The sequence below is a fragment of the Arvicola amphibius genome, chromosome 6, assembly GCF_903992535.2.
Source record: "Arvicola amphibius chromosome 6, mArvAmp1.2, whole genome shotgun sequence".
In the NCBI taxonomy this organism is placed as follows: domain Eukaryota; kingdom Metazoa; phylum Chordata; class Mammalia; order Rodentia; family Cricetidae; genus Arvicola; species Arvicola amphibius.
In genome coordinates this window covers 3,900,406-3,923,061 of record NC_052052.2, presented here as the reverse complement: position 1 = coordinate 3,923,061, position 22,656 = coordinate 3,900,406, and the positions used below count along the sequence as shown (strand labels likewise).

The 22,656-nt window shown below is 55.1% G+C and overlaps 1 protein-coding gene across 2 annotated transcripts in view; it reads left to right on the top strand.

Annotated features, from left to right (window-relative positions):
- The window catches only part of Chd5 (chromodomain helicase DNA binding protein 5), a 49,573-nt gene that overhangs the window by 4,227 nt on the left and 22,690 nt on the right, over positions 1–22,656 (top strand). For both annotated transcript variants that reach the window (XM_038333643.1, XM_038333642.1), the window contains exons 2-11: positions 5,214–5,338; positions 11,248–11,427; positions 13,682–13,800; positions 14,181–14,419; positions 15,939–16,060; positions 17,527–17,650; positions 19,180–19,346; positions 19,437–19,658; positions 21,287–21,493; positions 21,704–21,915. In XM_038333643.1, the coding sequence (XP_038189571.1) occupies positions 5,214–5,338; positions 11,248–11,427; positions 13,682–13,800; positions 14,181–14,419; positions 15,939–16,060; positions 17,527–17,650; positions 19,180–19,346; positions 19,437–19,658; positions 21,287–21,493; positions 21,704–21,915 (1,717 nt within the window). The remainder of the gene's footprint in view (positions 1–5,213; positions 5,339–11,247; positions 11,428–13,681; positions 13,801–14,180; positions 14,420–15,938; positions 16,061–17,526; positions 17,651–19,179; positions 19,347–19,436; positions 19,659–21,286; positions 21,494–21,703; positions 21,916–22,656) is intronic.

The following is a 22,656-nucleotide window of genomic DNA, read 5'->3' as shown; positions in this document are numbered from 1 at the left end:
AGGCGTGCGCCACCTCACCAGACTTCAAGAGCTCTTGCAGAGGAACCTCTGAGACTATTTCGTCTCTGTAATTCTGTCTTTATCCCCCTCCCTCCATCTCTTTCTCCTGCTCTGTTCCCTCCTCAGTCTTTATCTGCTCTGCCTGACATCTCTGCCTCTCCCTCGTCCCTGTCTCTTCCCATGCCTCCTGTGTTGTTGCTCTATGTCTTCGACTCCTTGCCCCTTTCTTCCCACATACCCATACCTTACATCTGTCTGGAGGCTTCTCCTGCTTGCCTGGGCCATCCCCATTCTCCCTAGTCCCAGTCACTTAAGGTAAGAGCTCCTCCTCTCCTCGCTCTCAGGACCGCCGTCTCTTTCTTTTATGAGATGCCAATGAGGTGATGTCTGGGTTTTGTCAAATGTCATAAATAAATTATTAATCACCTCTGGGGTTACGGTAGCACTGCTCTGGATCAGCTGAGGGCCTGTGCCATGGGGGAGGTTCAGAGATTAGTGGGGACTTCAGTCAGGCTTTTAATGGTTCACTGACCTCAGAGTACCTCCACCCTGTGACCCCCCCCCCCCGGGTTCTTGGCATCGCTGGAATGCACCCAGCATTGGGGCCTCGTGTTCACAGTTCAGCGTCTCTCCACCGCCGAGGAGGAAGGCAGGCTGCAGCATGAAGCCCATTTCACAGATGAAGAAACGGCGATTGGGACAGACTTTCAGGCCACTGGTCAGGAAGGGGTGATGGTTTGAAGCAGTGTGCCTCTCTGGCCTGTTCCTTCCTGACCACTAGGTGGCCCTGTTTCCTCCCTGAAGATGGGTGTGGGGGGCTGAAAACAGGAGCCCCTACTCCCTGGGTTCTGAGGAGGCTGGTGGACGAAGCTGGGTCTCATTAGCTGATTTGCTCTCTGGAGACTTTGGCGATGGAGGTTTTGTCCCAGCTCCTGCCTCTGACCCCTTAGTCTGATGACATGACTTCTTTTCCAGCTGGAAAAGCCTCCAGGCGGCTTGTTCTTCCTCAGATGAGGCAGGGCCTGGAGTCTGCAAGACTTCACCCTGGCTGTGGGTTTCTAGATCTGTCCTGTCAGGCTCTGGCAACCCCGATTCAGAGTTGGCCTTGGCCACTTCGGTGGTCCTAGAGTATAGTCCTGAGTGTGGCACACGAGGCTCACTGCCGAAATACCTGGCTCTGCGTAGGTCCACGGCCTGAAGGGCGGAGTGAGGGGAGGGCTCACATACTCTGCTATGAGCCTGTTGCCTAGATCGCCACCAGGCTGTACTCCTGACAGCTGTGGGACTGAGACGTAGGCAGGTGATGAGGTCCTCGGGGTCATCTTGTTTCATCAGGCAAGGCCGTACCGTGTAGCTCAGAAGTCTTTGAACTTTGATATCACCCTGCCTCAGACTGTGCCACCACACCTGGCTCAGTGCCACTGCTGTCATTTACTAGCTGGGAAGGGTCACCCGGCTCGCCCAGCTGCAGCTAGAGAATGCAGTCCTGAACTGGAGGGCGTGTGGCCGGCTAACAAGGGGCTGGCGGAGGTCGGAAAAAGCTTTGGAAGTTGTACCTTTACCCTGCCAGAATCTGTCCCCCGACCCTCACGCTGTCCCTCATCTTCACGCTGTTCCCCACCCCAAGTCTTGGAAGTAGCCTCCCTTGCTCTTCCTCAGGCCTGCTTTGACGGGGGCCACTTAAGATGTAAGAGTTACCAAGCTAATGGTCCTAATTATAGCTGGCTAGGATCGATGGAGCCTCAGGCCCTGGGGCTGGGCAGGGCTGGCTGGTGTTTGAGGGTGCAGCCAGATGGGCCAGGAGGGCAGTGGGGCAGCCTCCTTGGGCTGGGAATTGGCAGGACAAATGTTTTATGGGCTGGCTGCCCCCACCCTGGGTCCCCCCACTCCAGGGTAGTGGAATCCTATCTCCCCCACTGGCCACTTGCCCCTTGTTGTAAAAACTGCCCCTCACCTGCCCCTGGCAGACAGGGCCGTGGGAAGGAAGAATGGGGGTGATGGCGGAAGCCTGAGACTTGGGCGTGGCTACCAGTGGGGTGACTTGGATGGTGACTCCCAAGCTTGATTTTAGAAGGCTCGGGACCTGTCGCGGAAGAGGGCAAGGGCCCATTTGGGAAGAGAGGGGCGCAGTGCCAGTGGGTGTGTGGGGTGATGGGGTGGGATCATGGAGGGCCAGGCCTGAGGTGTCCTCGGCTACGAGAAGCGAAGTAGACACAGGAAGTGCCTGCTACAGACAGGCGTGGTCAGAGCTGGGTCCTCAACCTCATGTGCCAGTTCTGGAAATATCCTGGAGGGAGATTTATTTATTTTTTCTTTTTAACTAACCGGTAGCCTTGGACTGTGAGGTTGCCTTGCGGAGGAAGAGGGGTGCCGTTTGTGAACATAGATAGGGTCTATGTTCTAGATGAGCTACAGCTAGCCTGGGGGCTCCTTCTTGCCCTCTTCTGTATCCACGAGTGGATCACAGGCTTCCTCTAGAACACCTAGTCACCTGTGGACCTCCGTCTCCTGCTGGTCAGTCGGGGAACATGTGCTGGGCTGGCTTCTAAGTCTTGGGGATTTCCCTGCTAGGAGGAGACAGGGGACCTCCCTGCAGAGGCAGGAGGGAGAAGGGCCCCCTTGAGATTGCATCAGCCTGGAGCCTGTTACATAACTGGTGTGGGGCACTCCCAGGGGGTGGGGGTGCTTCTGCTTGGGCGGGTGTCTGTGATCCTGAGAGAATATGCAGGTGTGGATGGGCATCCCACTGGCCACTGTGACCTGGCCTCCTGCCATCTTCAGTGTCGTTGCCAAGACTTTAAGATGACACTAAGGGCCTCTCCATAGATTTACTCTGCCTCGGGCACATCAGAGCTCAGAGGAGCAGGATGCATTACTTCCAACATCACCTAGTCTCAGCTGGGATTCCTGGCCCCACTGCCCATTGCCCTGTGCTCTGGAGTCCTGCCAAAACTGTGTTAGCTGTACTCCTCACGTGGACCCTGCCTCAGCAGGGCCACTCTCTGGAGGTTGGCACGTACTGCGGTGGTCCTCCAGGGATGACCTGCCTCCTCCTCTCTGTGTTTGCTGCGGTGGTCCTCCAGGGATGACCTGCCTCCTCCTGTGTTTGCTGCGGTGGTCATCCAGGGATGACCTGCCTCCTCCTCTCTGTGTTTGCTGTGGTGGTCCTCCAAGGATGACCTGCCTCCTCCTCTCTGTTTGCTGTGGTGGTCCTCCAGGGATGACCTGCCTCCTCCTCTCTGTGTTTGCTGCGTTTGTCCTCCAGGGATGACCTGACTATGCATACTCAGGTTCCCTCCTTACACCAGCTTCCAGTCCTGCCCGGAGTCTGCCTCCTCCTCTCTGGGTTTGCGGGCTGCTCTTCCGGATTCCCACTCTAGGGGAATGTGCTATCCTTGCTCTGGAGACTCCTGGGAGCTGTGTGGGCAGGCAGGGCTTGTTCCTTGGATGGGGTCCTGGTGCTGAGGGGTACCTTGCGCCAGTAGGAGGGTTGTACATATGCAGACTGACCTCGCAGGGTTCAGGAGGGGATTTTCTTAGCTACTGGAGCCATGAGTTGCCCTGAGAGGAGGATATGTGTGATTGAAATTAGCCACCATGTACAGGGATCAGAGAGAGCCATCAGGAACCTGTCTTCCACAGGGCTCTGGGGTTCAGGTGAGCGAAGGCTGGCAGGAGGACTTGTGTGGGACCTGAGAAAGACATTGCCTCTCTATGCACACATGTGAGGCATAGACTCTACTCCTCTGACCACCCCTACCCACTCATTGTGCATAGAACATGAAGTTGGCGGCAGGAGGGGCCTGCTAGGGCACCCAGGTTATGGGCTGGTAAAGGAGGCTTGCTCTTATGGTCCTGGGGCTGCTTAATGCTGGAAGCCTCGTTTTGCCCTTGAGTGGCCATCTCTCTGGTGTTCCCCTGGGTGGTATCTCTGTCCTTTGGCCCACTTGGTGGTCATCTCTCTCTCCTTTGCCCCTCTGGGTGGTCATCTCTCTCTCCTTTGCCCCCTGGGTGGCCATCTCTCTGTTATTTGCCCCCTGGGTGGCCATCTCTCTCTGTCCTTTGCCACTTTGGGTAACCATCTCTCTACTCTGGGTGGTTTGATTCTTGCCACCATGTCCTTGAGATGACCCTCGACACCTCACCTCTGAGGTCATGTCTGGTGAATAGGAACAGTGGCTCCACTTGGGTTTCCCCAGTAGGTAGAAGTCAGGCTTCAGCTCACCATGTCTCCCCAGTACAGAAGTCCCTTCTAGGTTGAAGGGGAGCTGAGGCAGATTTACCTTTCTCCTTTTGGGGTGACATGGAACCAACAGCCACCTTTTTAATGACCCCAGCCCCTATGCCCACCCTGCTCACTCTTGGCCTTTAATTAGAGACAGTTGAATGTGGTATGGAGGGACGACCGAGGGCATGGGTCTGAGCACACATGGAGGCCAAAGGAAGACATCGATGCCTTCTCTATCACACTCTGCCTCATTACCTTCAGACAGGACTTCTTATTGGACCACGGGTTCCCCGTTTGACTAGGCTGAGTGGCTAGCAGGCTCTCACCAATGCTGGGGTCACAGGCATATTCAGCCATGTTAGTGAGGGAATTTGGGATTCGTGAGCATTTTCTGGAAAACCCATATGTGGAATGGGCTTGGCATCCTGCTAGACCTCTGCATCTGGGTTGGTCATGTGTATTGATTCCCTGCATAGGACTGGGCAAGGGAGGCAGTGTAGTCTTGAATCCTTCATTAAGAGGAATCCTATCAAGTCCCTTATTGTCTTGCATTTGTTAGTCACATTTCAGCTATACTTGAACCTCTGGAGGTAAGGATAGGCCTTATTCAACTTGGCCTCTCTATTGGGCCACAGCCTTCCCTAGGCCAACTAGCGATGGCTTTGACGTCCCATGAGGTCACTTCTCTCCCAGATCAGAAAGGACACTAGATTAGATGCTTGCTTTTGCTTATTGGGTTCAGGACTAGGTGATTATTGTCCCTTCTTACAGAGGAGGGAGGGCAAGGCTAGAGAGTGGCAGTGACCTGTGCTGCCCACTAGGGTGGACATGACAGTTGTTAGTTGTCCTAGGACTGTGGCTGCATGGCCGTGATCTGGAGTTGTGGGATCTGGGGTGGTGTGGGGGTTCAGAACCTGCCTCTGGTTTTGTGTCCCTGGTTCTGCCTAAAACTGAAGGTGACTCCTCTCCCTTCCAACCCCTGCAGAAGAAGACGACGGTGGCCTTGAAGGCTTCGAGGATTTCTTCCCTGCAGAGCCCGTGAGCCTTCCCAAGAAGAAGCCCAAGAAGCTGAAAGAGAGCAAGTCCAAAGGGAAACGGAAGAAGAAGGAGGTGAGGTGTGGGGTGGGGTGGGCTTGGGCCTTGTACACCCCTTGGAAGGAGGTGAGACGTGGGGTGGGTGGGTTTGGGCCTTGTGCACCCCTTGGAAGGAGGTGAGATATGGGGTGGGTTTAGGCCTTGTGCACCCCTTGGACACCTGTGGAGGTGCTGTGCAGGAGTCCCCTGAGATGGAAATGGCATGCTGGGCTTCTTGAGAAGGTTGGAGCTTCAGCTGTCCTGTACTGAGCTGGAGCGCCATGTTTGCTCTCTCTCTGGCTACCTCCCTGCCCTGCACTGTGGTCTCAGCCTGGTCCCTGGCAGCATTGCTGTCTGGCCTCTCTCTGGCTGCTCTGTTGGAGCCTCTTGTCTCCTCAGTGAATCCTACTGAGAGCAGAGAAGGTCAGAGAAACACCAGGAGGCTCCCGCGAGGAGCGGGCTGTGTGTAAGGGTTGGGCTGTGCGGTGACGTTAATGTTCCCGTTCTTTACTTCCTGGTTCTTGGTGGCTCTGTGTGCAGGGTGCTGGGACTCAAGGCTGAAGAGGTGAGGTGGCTTGCTTGCTGACGTTGTGTTTCCATGTGCCTCGTGCTGACTTGCTTCATCCCTGAGAAACTGATGGTGTGGGGAAACTGAGGCAGGCATGTAGCTTAGTGTCTTTCCCATTCGGGACAAGACTGTCTGTCTTCTCACCTCCTGCATCTCTAGGCAGCCCTGCCAGGAGGGCGGAGCATACACCTCTCCTTCTAAATGAGGGGGCAGAGGTGCTCAGAGGGCCACTCAAGGGGGCGACCTCTTGCCTGAGCAGGTTTATCTGGGGCTCCAGCATGCAGGCTCGGGGAAGAAGTGAGGAGAGCCCCACAGAGAAAATGGTGGCAAGAGGTGGGTGAGAGCCACTGCCCTCTTGAGCATCACCTCTGTCCTCTCCACTTTCCCTGTGTTGGTGTCATGTCGGACATTGACCCATCAAGTGTCTTTATCTGACTGACGACTCTGGAGAAGGCCAAGGGCATCAGAGGGGACCTAAGCTCAACCTGCAGCCTGTATGTTTTCTCCTCTGTCTTAGCGTCTTGTCTAGGACCGTGAGGACAGCCTAACCTAAGGATTCCCTCAGCAATGTGCAGCAGCCCTCTGTGGCGAGCTCCTCAGCCACCCCTGCTAGCCCACCCCAACCTCTCCGGGCTTTGTGTGTTAGTCAGCTCTCTTGTTGAGTGCGTGTGTGTTCACGCACATGTATGTGTATCACACTTGGTGCTTCTGGAGTCCCTGACCCCTCAGCTGACTTCTGTGCCCATCAAGGTTCTCTGTAGTCTGGCATGCTGTCTGGGATTGACGAGTTTGTCTCCTCCCAGAACACCTCACACCCTGCCGCAGAGTGAGTCTGTCTCCAGCAGGAAGGAAGGGAAGCAGGTTGTCAAGGGTTCTGGCCCACAGACCTACATTTTAAGGCTTGCTCCAAGGTGTCATCAGAGCTCTCTGTCCCCATTATCCAGAGGAGGAAGTGGAGGCAGGATGTGGGCCCTGTGCTTAGGGACTCCCCATTGAAGGGGGTGCTGGGAACCCGCTCCTTTGACACAGGGGGCCCAAGAATTCTCCTCCTGCAGCCGCTGCCTCCTACTTGCTTGGCCCTGCAGATCTGTCCATGGCTGGGCAGCGGATAGGTTCTGTGAGGCCCTGGCATCCAGGTCCCCAGACTTTCTGCTTGAGGCTGTGAAGTCTTTCTCTGTTGACTCTGTTTTCAACCTCAGGTCCTGGGCCTCATGGCAGAGGACAGGGGCCTCCACCACCTGCTCGCAAGTGTCAGGCCATTGGCTGGGACCATTCACTTCTAGATACAATGCCGGGCTGGGGTTCCTGGGGTGGGGGGAGCTTTTGTTCTAAGCAGGACTGGCTTTTTCTCGCTCCTTCCTGGGCACAGGGTTGACGTGGCTCTGGCTAAGAAGGATGCCAGGGGTGGGAAGGGCATGGGGCTGTAGGGCTGGGGTCTCTGTTCTGCCGTCCTCTGGATCTGTCGTCAGGCTCTTCCTCTGCCTTATTAATCTCCCCTTCCATCTCCCCTCCCCTCCCCTATCTCATTTCCCTCCCGTTCTCTCTTCCATTCCCTCCTTCGCTCCTGCCTCCTCTCCTTGTGATGCAATATGTCTTCTTTAAAAGGGTGTACACTGGGGTAGACAAGACTCCTAGATGCAGGCACCAGAGTGACCCTTGGGCCAGGGGTGCGCCCTCCCCCTTCACCTCCCCTGCCCCCCGTTTAGCGCTCTCCAGCTGCAGGACCTGGGGGTGGGGATGGCGGTCTATAGCATGCTGTTTACAAAGAGGAGGCTGTGTCTGCTCACCCACCCACCCCGCAGCCCTAGATCATGGTGTGGGAATATCCTTCCTCCCCGACCCCAACACTGCATCCCCCACCAGGTGACTTCCAGGCGCAAAGGGGGCCTGAGCAGGTGGGCTCTAAGCAGTGGCTTGGGCGGGTGGCGGGGCACAGGCAAGCAGCAAGCTGTGGATCCCGATTTACATAAAATAACCGGGGTGCAGCCGGAACCTGAGCATATGTAGATGAAGCTCCCCGTCAGACCGGAGAGCAGGAGGGAGAACTGATTTCAACCTGTACTGCAGCGGTTGCCATAGCAACCAATTATTCAGTGCTAAATTATAACTGTTTATAACACTGGTGAATGGGAAGGCTCATATTTCATTCTTTCTTTTTCCCCTCTCAGTCTTGAAGGACCCCAAGTCGAGAATGACCAACTCCCTGAGTTCTTCCTTTGCGTCCAAATGCTTTTTTTTTTTTTTTTTTCCAGGAGATGTGATGTGTGTGCTGGACATAGAAGGGAGAGGAGAATGAGACAGGAGGCCGGGATTCAGAAACTGAGGAGGGAGGAAAGAGAAAGGGTGTGTTGCACGGACTGCTTGGGGGCCCCCACCAGCCATGGCCGGTGTGCTGTGCCCTCAGCAGGCAGGGGGGCGCTGAGCTGAGACCCCCCGCTTTGCCCTCAACCTGGGTGTGACATCTGAGGTTCTTCTCACAGCCACTAGTGCAACGCTTACAGTCACACCCAGGGTTGTTTCCCCAAAGGACAATGCCAAGGTCGAAGGCCCAGCTTGTCATTCTCATGTTCACAGCCTGCTATTGAACTTTGGTTTCTCTTAGACCTCGGGTCTGAGGCTGGTTTGCGGGATTTGTTAGAGGTGATTGGTCTGTGTCTCCTTCCTGAGTGGGGTGTGGCCCACCTCACTAGATGGCCTGGGATCTGGTCTGTCAACCAGGCTGACCTCAGGCTCACAGATCCTCCTGCCTTTACTCCCTAAGTGTTGGGATCAAAGGTGTGCACCCTAGTAGGTTCCGAGACACCGAGTGGTTCCTCGTGGTCTGGCTCGTGGCCAGTTTTTCCCTTCTCCAGTGACATTGCTACCCCCAGGTCCTGCAGACAGCCCTTCGGTGCATGCTTTTCTGATCCAGCTGCAACGCTCCCCCCTCGCCATCTTTTCTGTGAGGCGGGATGTTTTTATGATGTGCGTCAGGGGGAGGAGGAGGCCCAGGAGTGGAAGCGTGTAAACAGCTGGTCCAAGTTCTGCCGGCACTGTCATGTGAGGGCATGGATGTGGGGGTGGCCCAGGCTGTACTGACTTGATTTGAAAGAGGCGGGGCAGGGGAGAAGAGAGATGGGCTGCGGACTAGGGGCTGGCGGTCAGGGTCTTCTCTCCCCGTGGGTGGAATAAGAGGTGACCATTCGACCTGTGCTTTGGTGGATGGTCGGAGGAAAGGGACACCAAGCCTGAGATCCACACCCAGGGCTCCAGCTCAGTCCCCTGCCTTCCTCCAGCTCTGGAGTGTGCTCGCCTGAATCCTCCTATCCAGGCCAGGCTTTCAGCTTCAGCCAGCCCCGCCCCCTCTCCTCTTGCACAGGCTGCTGCTGCTTCTGGCAGACGCTGCGGTCTGCTGGAGGCGCCTTCCAGCCTCCCTTTGTGTTGGTCACTCCTGAACCCCGGATATGGTGGTGTCTTCTTCTCAGGACACGCTCTGGCCAGCTACCGGGCAGAGTCGTGTTGTCTACCCGTATGGTCACCCAGCTGCCCGTGACCCATGTGGCTGGCTTTGGTCCTGTCCCAGTGGGTAGAAGTGGGGTGGGACCTATGTTACCTCTGCTATTTCTCTGCTCCCCAAGCAGAGTCATCACCGTTTTGGGGTGTTGTCACAGGGAGATGCCTCTGCTTGGTCCAGTTGTATCAGGAGTAAAAGGCACCTGTGGTTGTGAATGCAGACAGCTCTGGCCTAAGTCCCCTGCCAGGACACATGGTGAACAACTGGTTCTCATGCCACCCCAGTCTCTGAGCATGGCACCTCCATGTCAGGGTCTCCGTGTGCGCAGCCCCCCTGGTTCCTTCATAACTGCACAGATGAGAGAGTTGGAGGTTCAGGTTGTTACAATGACTTGCATGTGGCCCTGGGCTAGCAAGGACCCGCAGGCAGGCCATGCAAGGATCCACCCTCGGTCTTTTGGCCTCTACTGTGGTGTAGTGCCTGGGTTTCCTTCTGGGGTGGGCTGCAGCTGCTGTCTGGGGTACTCTCTGTCTCTCATCTACACTCCTTTTGGGGTGAGGACCAGAGTTCGCAGATCTTGTGGACATCATCTCGGAGAGCTTGGCTGGCCTCTGTCACCTGGGGGGAGGGCATGTCCCTAACTGACTTCACTTTCCCCTTCCGTAGCCTGAGAACTGTGGCTTCCTAGTCCCATATCACTGGTAGTTGTGGGAGCTGGGAGCTGTCCCTTGGCTGTCGACCAGAGTTGGTATTCTGGGAAAGTGAGGAGGCCTTGGCAGTGCGCTGATGTGACGATTGGTTAGCAGGTGACAGGCGCGAGAGCAGGGCTCTTAGTGGGGAGATTGAGCTGAGCTTCCGGGAGAACATATGGGCGGGGTCTTCCTAGCTGGACTGCAGGGAGAAACCCCTTCAGTAACAAGTTCACCCTCAGCTAACTGATGGGGTGTGCTGGCCTGCAGGTTCTCTACTGAGAAAGGCAAGAGAATTCTGAGGGGCTCCCAGGATTCTCCAGGTAGACCCTGTTGCCCCTGTCTCCCATCACCCCTTTTCTCTTGTTTTTCTCCCTCCCTCTCCCCAACTGCTGAGTTCATAGGGCATTCTCCATATTCCCGGATCTCCCGGGCTCTCCTCAGCCTGTCTTTGCTCACCTTGGAAACACCTCACAGGCATCACAGGTGTGGTGACAGTGCCAGCCTGTCCCTGCAGACCCACGTAGGAGAAGACAGGGCTCTGCCTCCCAGTCACAGGCAAACCGTTTCTGTCCAGGGACAGCATCCTTCTGGTGGGCATGCTATGACTGCAAACACCCTAATCTCCATATAAATGTGCCATTTTCTGCTTCTACAGACAGAAAACAAAATCAAGGAGTCAATCTCAAGAGCTGCCTAATTTACCTTTTCTACCATTGAGATGGAGTGGCCATCCTGGAGACAGGCTCGTACCGTGGCGGCCTCTGGAGAGCTGGTCCTCTGCCCTCCCTGAGCGCAGGCTTCTTCCCTTGGCTGAAGGGTGAGGGTGGGCGCCAGTGGGCAGGTCAGCTCCTGCTTGGAGCTTCTCTCCTATCCTTCCGCTTTCTCCTCTGGCCATCACAGACTCTACCAGGAGTTCCTGGCGTGGAGCACGATCACATTCTCAAAATCCACTATGACGAAAGCTGAAGGCCAGCTTGCCCTGGGCTCACCGCACACTTCGCCTGCCTAGGGGATTCTGGTTTTGCTCAAGATCACCTCACCACTTGGTCGGTCACCTCTGCTCACGCTCGCCCCTCTGTGCACCATGGATGAAAAAAGATGGTGGCCGAGCAGCTTATCCAGGCCTTGCTGCCCCAGGTCTCTGGCAATCCCGGGGTGTCTGGCACCCTCACCGTTCCCCTTTCTTTTCCAGGGGAGCAATGATGAGCTGTCAGACAATGAGGAGGATCTGGAAGAGAAGTCGGAGAGCGAAGGCAGCGATTACTCCCCCACCAAGAAGAAGAAGAAGAAACTGAAGGAGAAGAAGGAGAAGAAAGCCAAGCGGAAAAAGAGGGACGAGGATGAGGATGATAATGACGATGGATGCTTGAAGGTGATTGGTGGGGCTGGGGTCAGGCGGGGGACAGAGGTGCCCTCAGAGCCCATGTTGGGGAGCTCACCCACATGCACGTGGACGTCCGACGTGGGTCATGGGGGGGCCTGCATCGCGAAGTCTCAGCTGTGCAGGGAGGACTTAGGAGTTTGTGGTTGCCACGGTGCGGTGTCTTGTTGACAGATTAGGGCTGCTCTTGGCAGCAGCTTGCCCACCCGAGCATGCAGCTGTTTCTGGAGAGAATGATACATAGCGTGAGCTCAGGTTTGCTGTCAGGAACCTCTTGCATGGAGCCACTTGAGGAGATAAAATAACAAATGGAATCTTTGCCACAAGCATCTGCTGGACAGCCCTGCCTGGGTACTTGGCATGCCCAGCTCTGCCGCTCTGCCCACGTGGGTGTTCCTCCAGCCTCTCAGTGAACTTGGAGCTGCGTGACTGTGGCTGTGGCTGTGATGGGCCTGGCTGTCTTTTGGGCTCGAGCATCTTTGTCATAAAGCAAGCCAAGGCATCACGGTTGAACGGAGGCCATCCCCTGGGCTGTGAGGTGTGGGTGGGCAACCTCATGTCACCAGGAATGGTTTGTGAGCTATGATGTGGCACCATAGACATCAACACGGTCGCCGTTGCGCGGCAGATTGCTATGAATGATTGAAGACTGGCGGGCTTCAGGGAGCAGAGCTTACTTGGGGGTGTCCTGACACCCCGTGTGATCCGTCAGTCACTGGTGGGTGTGCTGTGAATCAGCAGTGACTGGTAACAGCCTTGGGGACCGTTTTGAGAAATTGACTCGGGGCTGTCGAGGAGTCCCAGTGACAACCTCCTGTTTATTTCTGTGCTCTGTGGAGGTGCCTTCAGGAATGTCTGGGTGTGCCTGAGGGGGCAGGTCCCCCATGGGACTATCCCTGAGCTATTGTGGAACCAGCTTCCTAAGCTCCCTTGCTTTGTGGGTCATTTCTGGGACACAGGTACTGGGGACCCAGGGAAGGTTTGTGCACCAGCTGGGTGGCCTTCCATTGCAGTGCCAGAAAGTTAGCTGGAGGGGTCAGGGCAGACAGTTCTGTGTGGCATTCACTGGTGTCATCCAAGGCTGGAAACACTTCTTTTTCTGCTTCTGTGGATGGAGATCTGTGTGTCCCCTGGCTGGTCAGAAAGGCCAGGAACTGTGGCAGAGAAAGGTGTGTGCTGATTGGCTTAGTGGGTGAATGCTGGGGTTGGTGGGGATGAGTCAAGATTACTTGGAAGAGGTAGGGTATGGTGGAGGGTATGGTGGAGGGGGTTTCGTGATAACAGTCACTAAAACATTCATCCCTTACCCCAAGCACCTGTGCTAATTCTTTGTGGCAGAATGAGGAAACTGAGGCAGAAGGGTGAACTAATGTGTTTACTTCTCACTGCTGGTATTTGAGAGAGCAATGGTTAGAACTGACTCATGTAGCAAGCCTGGAGGGATGGCTCAGTGCTTAAGAACACTGATTGCTCTTCTAGAGGACCTGGGTTCAATTCCCAGTGCCCAAATGGTGACTCAAAATCTTAACTCTAGTGTTGGGGGATCTGATGCCCTTTTCTGCCTCCGCCGGCACCAGGTCCGCATGTGGTGCATAGACATACGTGTAGGTGAAACAGCCATATACATAAAAAGAAAGCAATTAAAAATAGCTGAGTGTAGTAGCAAATGACTTAATCCCAGTGGAGGCAGGGGGATCTCTGTGAGATTGAGGCCAGCCTGGTCTACATAGCAAGTTCCAGGACAGCCAGGGCTACACAGAGAAAACCCTGTTTTAAAAAAAACAAAACAACCAAAAAAAAAAAAACCCCAAACAAAAGAAATATATACTTCTCTACAGCCATCTCTTCATCTGATCCTGGCCCACTAGGCCATCTTGTCCTCTGGCTTTCTGACTCTTGGGATAGCCCTTTTGAAGACTCAGGGGACCCTTAGGGTTGTCACACACTTCCCTTAGCATCACATCTGGGAAGTAAGTAAGGGACTCTTTCAGCACTGCCCACTGCGCCCATCTGGAGAAACACGTGTGACCTTTTCCCCAGTCTCAGTGTTAAAATTCACAGCATCCCATGAGCTGGCATCTGAGACATGCCCCTGGTGGGGTTGGCGGGGATAGGTGGGTGTGGCTTTCGGGTATCTTGGTGGTAGGTGGGAATTTTTCTTCAATTGCGGGTGACAGTCTTCCCCTTTCTCAGAGCAGCAGGCAGGTCAGAAGTCCTCTGCCCCTAATCCCACCTTTCTCTGCAGGAGCCCAAGTCCTCGGGGCAGCTCATGGCGGAGTGGGGCCTTGATGATGTGGACTACCTGTTTTCAGAGGAAGACTACCACACGCTGACCAACTACAAGGCCTTCAGCCAGTTCCTTCGGTGGGCTGGGGGCTGGCTGCTGTGGCCGGGTGACCCTGGGGGTTGTGCTTGCCTGAGGGGCACCAAGTCCAGGGGAGGTGGACAGAGAGGTGGCCGGGGCTCCTGATGGGTGAGAGTTACTAGACCTGGGGTCAGGACCCCTTCATTTTAGCATAGCAGAGGGTTGGGCCTCACGGGCTCTGTCCTGGGGTCTAGGCCCCTCTCTGGTCTGCAGCCAGGAGTCAGGAGTATGTTGGGGTATGCTCTGGTCTCATCTTTGTCTGTTCCCTGTCTCACGTTCTGTCCAGTTTCTCTAGCCAGGACTATGGGGCTGGCCACACCTCACAGGTATGTGAGAGAGGGTGGTCCCTCCCTCACCTTCCTGTATCTCTTCCCCACAGGCCGCTCATTGCCAAGAAGAACCCCAAGATCCCCATGTCCAAAATGATGACCGTCTTGGGGGCCAAGTGGCGAGAATTCAGCGCCAACAACCCGTTTAAGGGCAGCTCGGCAGCAGCAGCTGCAGCAGCTGTGGCCGCAGCTGTGGAGACTGTGACCATCGCTCCTCCATTGGCTGTCAGTCCCCAGCAGGTGCCCCAGCCTCTGCCCATCCGCAAGGCCAAGACCAAAGAGGGCAAGGGTAAGGCTGTGGGTGAGTGGGCACTGAGCTCTGTCTGGCAGATCTGCCCCTCCCCCTCCCAGATCCCGCAGGTCAGCTAGGGGTTCTCCTTACGGAGGACCCAGTATTTTCTGTGACCTCAAGCTGACTTGACTCAAACCCTCTTTATGGCTTCAATCCTGTTCCCTGTTGGGGAGGGTGGGGAAGTCAAGGAGTTTGGGTGCATCTTTGGGAGTTAACATTTGCCCAGCTACCCTCATGCTGTGGGCATGGGAGTGGGAGGGGTGGGTCACAGTGTGAGCTTACTCCCATAGAATGGGGTAGTTCCAGCCCTGGACTTATAGAAGTTTGAGGCAGTCTTGGGTTAGTTAGCCTGCTAATCCTCTCATGTGTGCGCCTCCTGCACAGGGTCGAGTCCCTGTCTAGGGACCTCACAGGACTGGGTATGACCAGGGATGGAAGGACAGCAAGGAGGCCCAGGTCCAGTCTGACTCCATGTAAAAGGGATTGGGGGGGCAAACAGGGCCTTCTGCTTCAGAGAGACCAGGCTGCAACCTGGGTAGAAGTTCTGGCGTTTAAGAGGTTGGGGACATTGATCTTTCCCCGCGGGAACGTTAACCCCTCTGTATTCTGTTCTGATTTGGGATTTGATGGGCTGAGAGAAGTCTGGGGACGACCCCATGTGCCAACCCCACAGAGTTTTGGTGTCCAGGACAATGATGAGTATGGCGCCTGGCACCTCTGTTTTATGTCTCAGGGAGTGCCTGGTGGATGAGTGCCATGGGCCACCTGCCCCAACTCTGTGCGCCCCCCATATTTCCTATTTTCCCACTTCCGCCTGCCTAGGAGCTACCGCAGAACTGTTGGTTCCCTGGGCTGCCTGTTCAGAACGCGAAAGATTAAAATAGCTTTTCTGTGGCATGCCCTGGTTATAGCAGGGTCCCCACCTTCATGTCCTTGTGTGTGGTGTAGCCATAGGAGAACTGGGCAAGGCTACCTGGCAAGGGTGCGAATCCTATCACCAGGCCCCATGCCTTCCCCTGGCGGCAGGATGGGCTGCTGGGGTGGGGACGGGGTCCTTATTCCCTAGGTGGTTAATTGACATCATAGAGTCCAGCCTGCAGCCCGTGTGATAAGAACGTTGGGGGTAGCTGTGGGAGGTGCCTTTGGCCCATGGTTTGGGAGGCTAGCGGCCTGGCTTTTGGTACCAGGATGACTCTCTAGGGATCCAGGCATGGATCCCAGGTGGGTAGTGTTGCTTCAGCGGCCTGCCCTCTGGTACGCAAGCCAAAGGGCTCCTTGGAAGCAAGTCGGTTGGACAATGTAGTCCAGCATGGTGTCCAGGACAGCCAGACTTGGGTCAGGTTGGTCTCCTTCTCATTACTTCCTGCGTGACCTGAGCAAGAGCCTGGCCTCTCAGACCCTCAGTCTTCACGTGACCCATTTCTCACTGGGGTCTCGAAGGCTCTGTGAAGTGGTGGGGGAGAAATGGGCCGTCAGTGGCAGTGTTGGTCATTGCAGCCCTTGTTACAACGCCCAGGGCCTGGAGTGAGGAAGAAGAACAAAGGCGCCAAAGACTCCAAGAAGAAGGGGAGGGGCAAGCGAGTGGCAGGGCTCAAGTTCCGCTTTGGAGGAATCACCAAGAGGAAGAAGGGTTCCTCGGTGAGTGTGTGTGTGCATGTGTGCGTGCCCATGTGTGTGCATGTTTGAGAGTGTTCATGTGTGTGTGTGTGCCCATGTGCGTGCACGTTCAAGTGTGTGTGCATGTTCGAGTGTGTGTGGAGAAGGGTTCCTCGGTGAGTGTGCATGCATGTGTGCATGTGTGCATGCCCATGCGCGTGCATGTTTGAGTGTGTTCATGTGTGTGTGTGCCCATGTGCGTGCACATTCAAGTGTGTGTGCATGTTCGAGTGTGTGTGGAGAAGGGTTCTTCAGTGAGTGTGTGCCCACGTGTGTGCATGTTTGAGTGTATGTGTATGTGTGAAGGGTTCCTCAGTGTATGTGTGTGTGCACATGTGTATATGCGTATGTGTGCCCATGCGTGTGCACACTCAAGTGTGTGTGCATGTGTAGAGAAGGGTTCCTCCGTATGTGTGCGTGCATGTGTGTATCTGCATGTGTGTGCCCATGCCCATGCATGTTCGAGTGTGTGTGCATGTGTGGAGAAGGGTTCCTCGGTGAGTGGCTTGTGTGTGCAAAGAGTTGAGGGGAGGGCTGTTTTTTGTTTTTGTTTTGTTTTTGTTTTTTGAGACAGGGTTTCTCTGCAGCTTTAGAGCCTGTCCTGGAACTAGCTCTTGTAGACCAGGCTGGCCTTGAACTCACAGAGATCCGCCTGCCTCTGCCTCCCGAGTGCTGGGATTAAAGGCGTGCGCCACCACCGCCCGGCTTGGAGCTAGCTCTTGTAGACCAGGCTGGTCTCGAACTCACAGAGATCCACCTGCCTCTGCCTCCCGAGTGCTGGGATTAAAGGCATGTGCCACCATCGCCCAGCGAGGGGAGGGCTGTTTGACCAGAGAGTGGACCATATTCATTTCCCGAGCTAACTGAGGCAAGCCCTGCACCCTTCTCACACAGTCCCTGCACGTACAAACCTGCTGGTACATTTATTGCTGTGGACTGGACACTTCCAAGGGCCCATCTGTGGCTGCTGCTGCCCACAGTGTGGCTCCATCAGGCAGGAGGACCAGCTGCCCCTTTACAGGATGTGCTCAGAGGGTGGAGCCCTGGAAGGTAGCCTGTTTGACCAGGCGGGCTGGAGCCATGATTGGTGACACAGAAAGGAGCATGGTCCTCTAGATATAGCAGGCCAGCTCAGCTCCTAAGGAGCCATTAATCCTCCAGACTTGTCCACTGAGAGAGATCTGTGGAGATTCCCTAGAGGAGGGGGTGGTTAGGGTAACCTTGGAAGGGTATGTAGCAGTTAGGCCGTCCGAGGTCACAGTCTGGGGAAACCGTGTGGAGCAGAGCTGTGGAGGCATCAGAGGACTGGAGAGCAGGAGTTCCGAGGATGGTGGGGTGTGTGGGCTGTGCACTAACCGGGTTGGGGGACAGAGCAAAGCCACAGGGTGTCTTCAGAGCTTCCTGGCCCTGCCCTACCCAAACCACCAACCCATCCTCCTTCCCTGCAGAGCGAGGAGGACGAGCGTGAGGAATCCGATTTGGACAATGCCAGCATCCACAGCTCTTCCGTGCGTTCCGAGTGCTCCGCTGCGTTGGGCAAGAAGAATAAGAGGAGGCGCAAGAAGAAGAGGAGTAGGGCTCCTCTCTAAGGGGCGCGGGCTTTTCCCGCGACTGGGTGGGGATGCAGCGTGGGGAGTAGGGCTCCTCTCCAAGGGGCGCGGTCCTTCCCACGATGGGGTAGGGAGTGCGGAGTGGGGTAAGGGCATCCTCATGTCCCAGGCTCTCCCAACCTCAGCCAGGCAGTCCCCATGTTGTCTCTCAGTGGCCCTTGTTCACTGTCTTGTCCCAGGGAGGAAGAAGAAAGCTAGGACTTCTTACAATGAAGCCTAGTAGAGTGAGGACTGGGGGAGGCACTTAAGCTCACTGCACCCCGATGCCCCTCTGCTACCCACTCCTACCCACCAAACACCCACCAAACACCCCACTCTCCCCCTCTCTCTTTGGCTCTTTTTTAAAAAACATTTTTTTTCCTTTTTTCCTTTTTAAAATTGTTTTTATTGAGCTATATATTTTTCTCTGCTCCCCTCCCTTCCTCCCTACCCTTCCCTTCAGCCCTCTCCCATGGTCCCCATGCTCCCAATTTACTCAGGAGATCTTGTCTTTTTCTACTTCCCATGTAGATTAGATCCATGTAAGTCTCTCTTTGGGTCCTCTTTGTTGGCTAGGTTCTTCGGGATTGTGAGTTGTAGGCTGGTTTTTCCTTTGCTTTATGTCTAAGAGCCACTTATGAGTACAGATTATATTTGTCTTTCTGGGTCTGGGTTGCCTCACTCAATATGCCCACAAATTTCAAGATGTCATTTTTTTCCCATTGTGTAGTATTCCACTGTGTAAATGCACCACATTTTCTTTATCCATTCTTTAGTCAAGGGGCATCTAGGTTGCTTCCAGGATCTGTCTATTACAAATAATGCTGCTATGAACATAGTTGAGCACATGCCCCTGTGGCACGATTGAGCATCCTTTGGGTATATACCTAGAAGTGATATTGCTAGGTCTTGAGATAGGTTGTTTCCTAATTTTCTGAGAAATCGCCATACTGTTTTTAAAGGGATTGTACCTGTTTGCACTCCCACCAGCAATGCAGGAGTGTTGCCTTTACCCCACATCCTCTCCAGCATAAGCTGTCATCAGTGTTTTTTATCTTGGCCATTCTTATAGATGTAAGAATCTCAGAGTTGTTTGGATCTGCATTTCTCTCTCTTTGGCTTTTAAGACATGGTCTCACTATATAGCTCTAGCTGGTCTAGAACTTGCTATGTAGACAGGGCTGGCCTTAAACTCACAGGGATGCTCCCACCTCAGCCTCCCAAGTTTGGGGATTAAAGGCATGCCCTCGCTGCTATTTCTCCATGTGCACTCACTGTTCGTCTTCCCACCCTCCCTCCCTCCCTCCCTCCTTCCTCCCTCACTCCCTCATCTTTTACCCATCTCTGTCCGCCTTCACACTTCACAGCCAATCCCAATAATTTTTCACCCCCTTGGTCTGTCTACCATCCACTTGAAATCATTTAAGCACCTATCATGTGCCAGTCTGGCCTGGGGTATTGGAAACGGTTGTGTATGGCAGGCCTCCATCGTTGCCTCTTTCCCCCTTCCAGTTGATGATGGCGACGGCTATGAGACAGACCACCAGGACTACTGTGAAGTGTGCCAGCAGGGTGGGGAGATCATTCTGTGTGACACTTGCCCGAGGGCGTACCACCTGGTCTGCCTGGACCCAGAGCTGGAGAAGGCTCCAGAGGGCAAGTGGAGCTGCCCGCACTGTGTAAGCAGTGGCCAAGGTCCGGGACTGGAGTTGGTGCCTGTGGGAAGGGATCCGGCCCAAGCTTCACCCACATGATCTCCCCGCCTACAGGAGAAGGAGGGGATCCAGTGGGAGCCGAAGGACGATGATGAGGAAGAGGAGGAGGGCGGCTGTGAGGAGGAGGAGGATGATCACATGGAGTTCTGTCGCGTGTGCAAGGACGGTGGCGAGCTCCTGTGTTGCGATGCCTGTCCTTCCTCTTACCATCTACACTGCCTCAACCCGCCGCTGCCGGAGATCCCGAACGGTGAATGGCTCTGCCCGCGCTGTACTGTGAGTGTTATACCTCCCGCCCCGCCCCGCCCCTCCCAGGTCGCCCCGCCCACCTGACCCTGAGCCCGCCCTTGCTGGGCCAGGCCACGCCCCTAACGAGCTTTCCCTCGAAGACCATGCTCACCACTCCTCACCTGCCTGCCCTCTCCTGAATCCCCTTAGGGCTGTTTATTGAGAATTTATTATGAGCTAAAAACCTCGCATTCCTCCTGGGAACTGAAACCAAGAGGACTCACGCTGAACTATAACTCCATCCTTTAATTGACTTTCAAAAATCATTTTGGGGCTGCTTGGACATGGAACCCAGCACCTGCCTATATGCCAGGCAAGCTCTCACCGTGGAGCTACATCCAAGCTCATCTCCAGCAGGAAAACGAGGCTTAGGGAGGCACAGTGGCTTGCCCAAGACCACACTGCAGCAGAACTTGCATTAGGTCCCTGAGCCAGTCTGGACCTGGTGTTCCCAGGCTGGGTTAGTGACAGAGTAGCAGCCCCATGGCCTGGAGCCTCAGTTTATGAAGGGACAAAGGCACACTCTCCCCTCATCCCCTGACTCGAGTCAATGTAGGCATCTGAAGGTCCCATGTGTGGAGTTGTTCTGTCCCCCCATTACTGAATACCCTATCCCATAGGTTCTGGGCTCTAATGTAGTTTCCTTCTGTCTTGTGCATGCATACGCCTGGACTTGTGCTATGTGTCTGTATTACATGTGTGTGTATGTATGTCCTTGTCTGCATAGGGGACGTAGTGGTCCCTTTGATAGGTGCAGCCTAATTAGCTGTCCTGAGACTGTCCCTCCTTGGGGTAGTGCGTTGTTCTTCCTCCCTGCAGGCCTGGGAAGGGAGTCAAAGAAACTCCCTCTGCCTTTCTGTATCGCCCCTTCTCCTTGCTGTTTGCCCTGAGGCCAGAGTATGATTGGTTCTGGGGTGTGTGATGCACATTGCGTGTCCAACAGTCCTTCGAGGCAGGGGAAGAGAGGCCACTTTTACAGGCAAGGAAACAGACTGATGGGATGTGTACTTAGGTCACATATGGACGGTGGCAGAGCCAAGACTTACTCTCCCTAGATGTCTTATCTCAGCCCATCTAGGGCTCAGAACCGCCCTTCTGAGGGTCATGGCTACAGCAATCTATCTCAGGGTGGCCCAGAATATGTGTGGGTGCTGAGGTGTGACTGTTAGATTGCTCTGCTCTGCCAGCCAGCAGCTCGCTGGCGTCCCATGGCCCTTAGGGCCTGAGTGTGTGTGGGCTGAGGGAGAGTTGGCCTTCTTGCCCCAGCTAGCTCAGATGCACAGGCGTGCATGTAGGCCTGCTCAGGGCTTATGAAGAGGCCAGGGCTGCAGTGTTCCTATCCTGTGGCTGCTCATGGGTCAGAATATGATGGATAATTCTTAGGGCTTCTCGTAGGGCAGGAGGTAAAGTGTGGATGTGTGGATGGGGGAGTCCAGAGGCTTGATTGTCCCCTTGCTAAGTGGGTTTTGTCATCTCCTGCCCTGTGTGCATAGTGGGCTCCACCATCATGGTTTAACGAGCCAGATTTTGGGGAAGCTCACTCTCGAGTTGTTCCGGGAGCTTCAGGTAGGACTTTGTGACTAACCCTGAACTTGGGGGCCATCCTCTGTCCACAGTGTCCCCCACTGAAGGGCAAAGTCCAGCGGATCCTACACTGGAGGTGGACTGAACCCCCAGCTCCCTTTATGGTGGGACTGCCAGGACCAGAGGTGGAGCCAGGCATGCCCCCACCCAAGCCTCTGGAGGGCATTCCTGAGAGAGAATTCTTTGTCAAGTGGGCCGGGCTCTCTTACTGGCACTGCTCTTGGGTGAAGGAGCTACAGGTGAGACACCCAGACAGCGTGGCTATACTTGGCTCGGTGGGCAAGAGTGGGCTGGCATGTGCTGTGCAGCCCACTTCCCCAGGCATGGGTGGGAGCTGGGGATGGCACTGAGGAGAAGCCTGTTTCACCTAGGCTAGGGCTGGGTCAGGGACTGGGGTGAGCGGCCCTGCCCATCTCCCTTTCCTAACTTGTCCTCCTCTCTGTGAGTAGCTGGAGCTGTACCACACCGTGATGTACCGCAACTACCAAAGAAAAAACGATATGGACGAGCCACCACCCTTTGATTATGGCTCCGGCGATGAGGACGGTAAGAGCGAGAAGCGGAAGAACAAGGACCCTCTCTATGCCAAGATGGAGGAGCGCTTCTACCGCTACGGCATCAAGCCCGAGTGGATGATGGTCCACCGCATCCTGAACCATAGGTGAGGGCCAGGCTTGCCTTTCAGAGCCAGGGATGGGTGCAGTAGGGCAGGAGGAGGGGCAGAGACATGGAACTGCAGGTGATATGGCTGCCCAGCCAGGAGGGCACAGGCGTACCCTCAACATTGTCGTGGACAGTCCCAGAGGTGTGCAGATGAAGGGAAATGTGGCGAACAGTCTGAGAAACCTGTGCAAAACAGGATCTCGGTGCGGCGGGACCTGCGCTGTCCCAGGCTCCTTCCAAAGTAGGGACTGAGACCAGCAGGGTGAGTCTGGGAGCCGAGCGGGTCCAAGAGAGGATTAGCCCCTGTTACTATCCCAGGAGGCACATTCGAGAATATACTTGACATGGGGCTGGCATGGTGGTGCACACCTTTAATCCCAGCACTTGGGATGTAGAGACAGGCGGATCTCTGTGAGTGCAAGACCAGCCTGGTCTACACAGCCAGTTCCAGGACAGCCAGGGCTGCATAGAGAGATCCTGTCTCAAAACATGCTCTCTCTCTCTCTCTCTCTCTCTCTCTCTCTCTCTCTCCCTCTTCCTCCCTCCTTCCCCCTTTCTCGCTGGAGAGATGGCTCAGTGGTTGAGCGCACTACCTGCTCTTGCTCTTGCAAAGAACCTGGGTTAGGTTCTCAGCTCCCATAAAGCAGCTCATTACTTCTTGTGATGCCAGTTCTGGGCCATTAGCTACCTCTTCTGACTTCTGTGGGCACCAGGAACACATGTGGTATATACATCATAC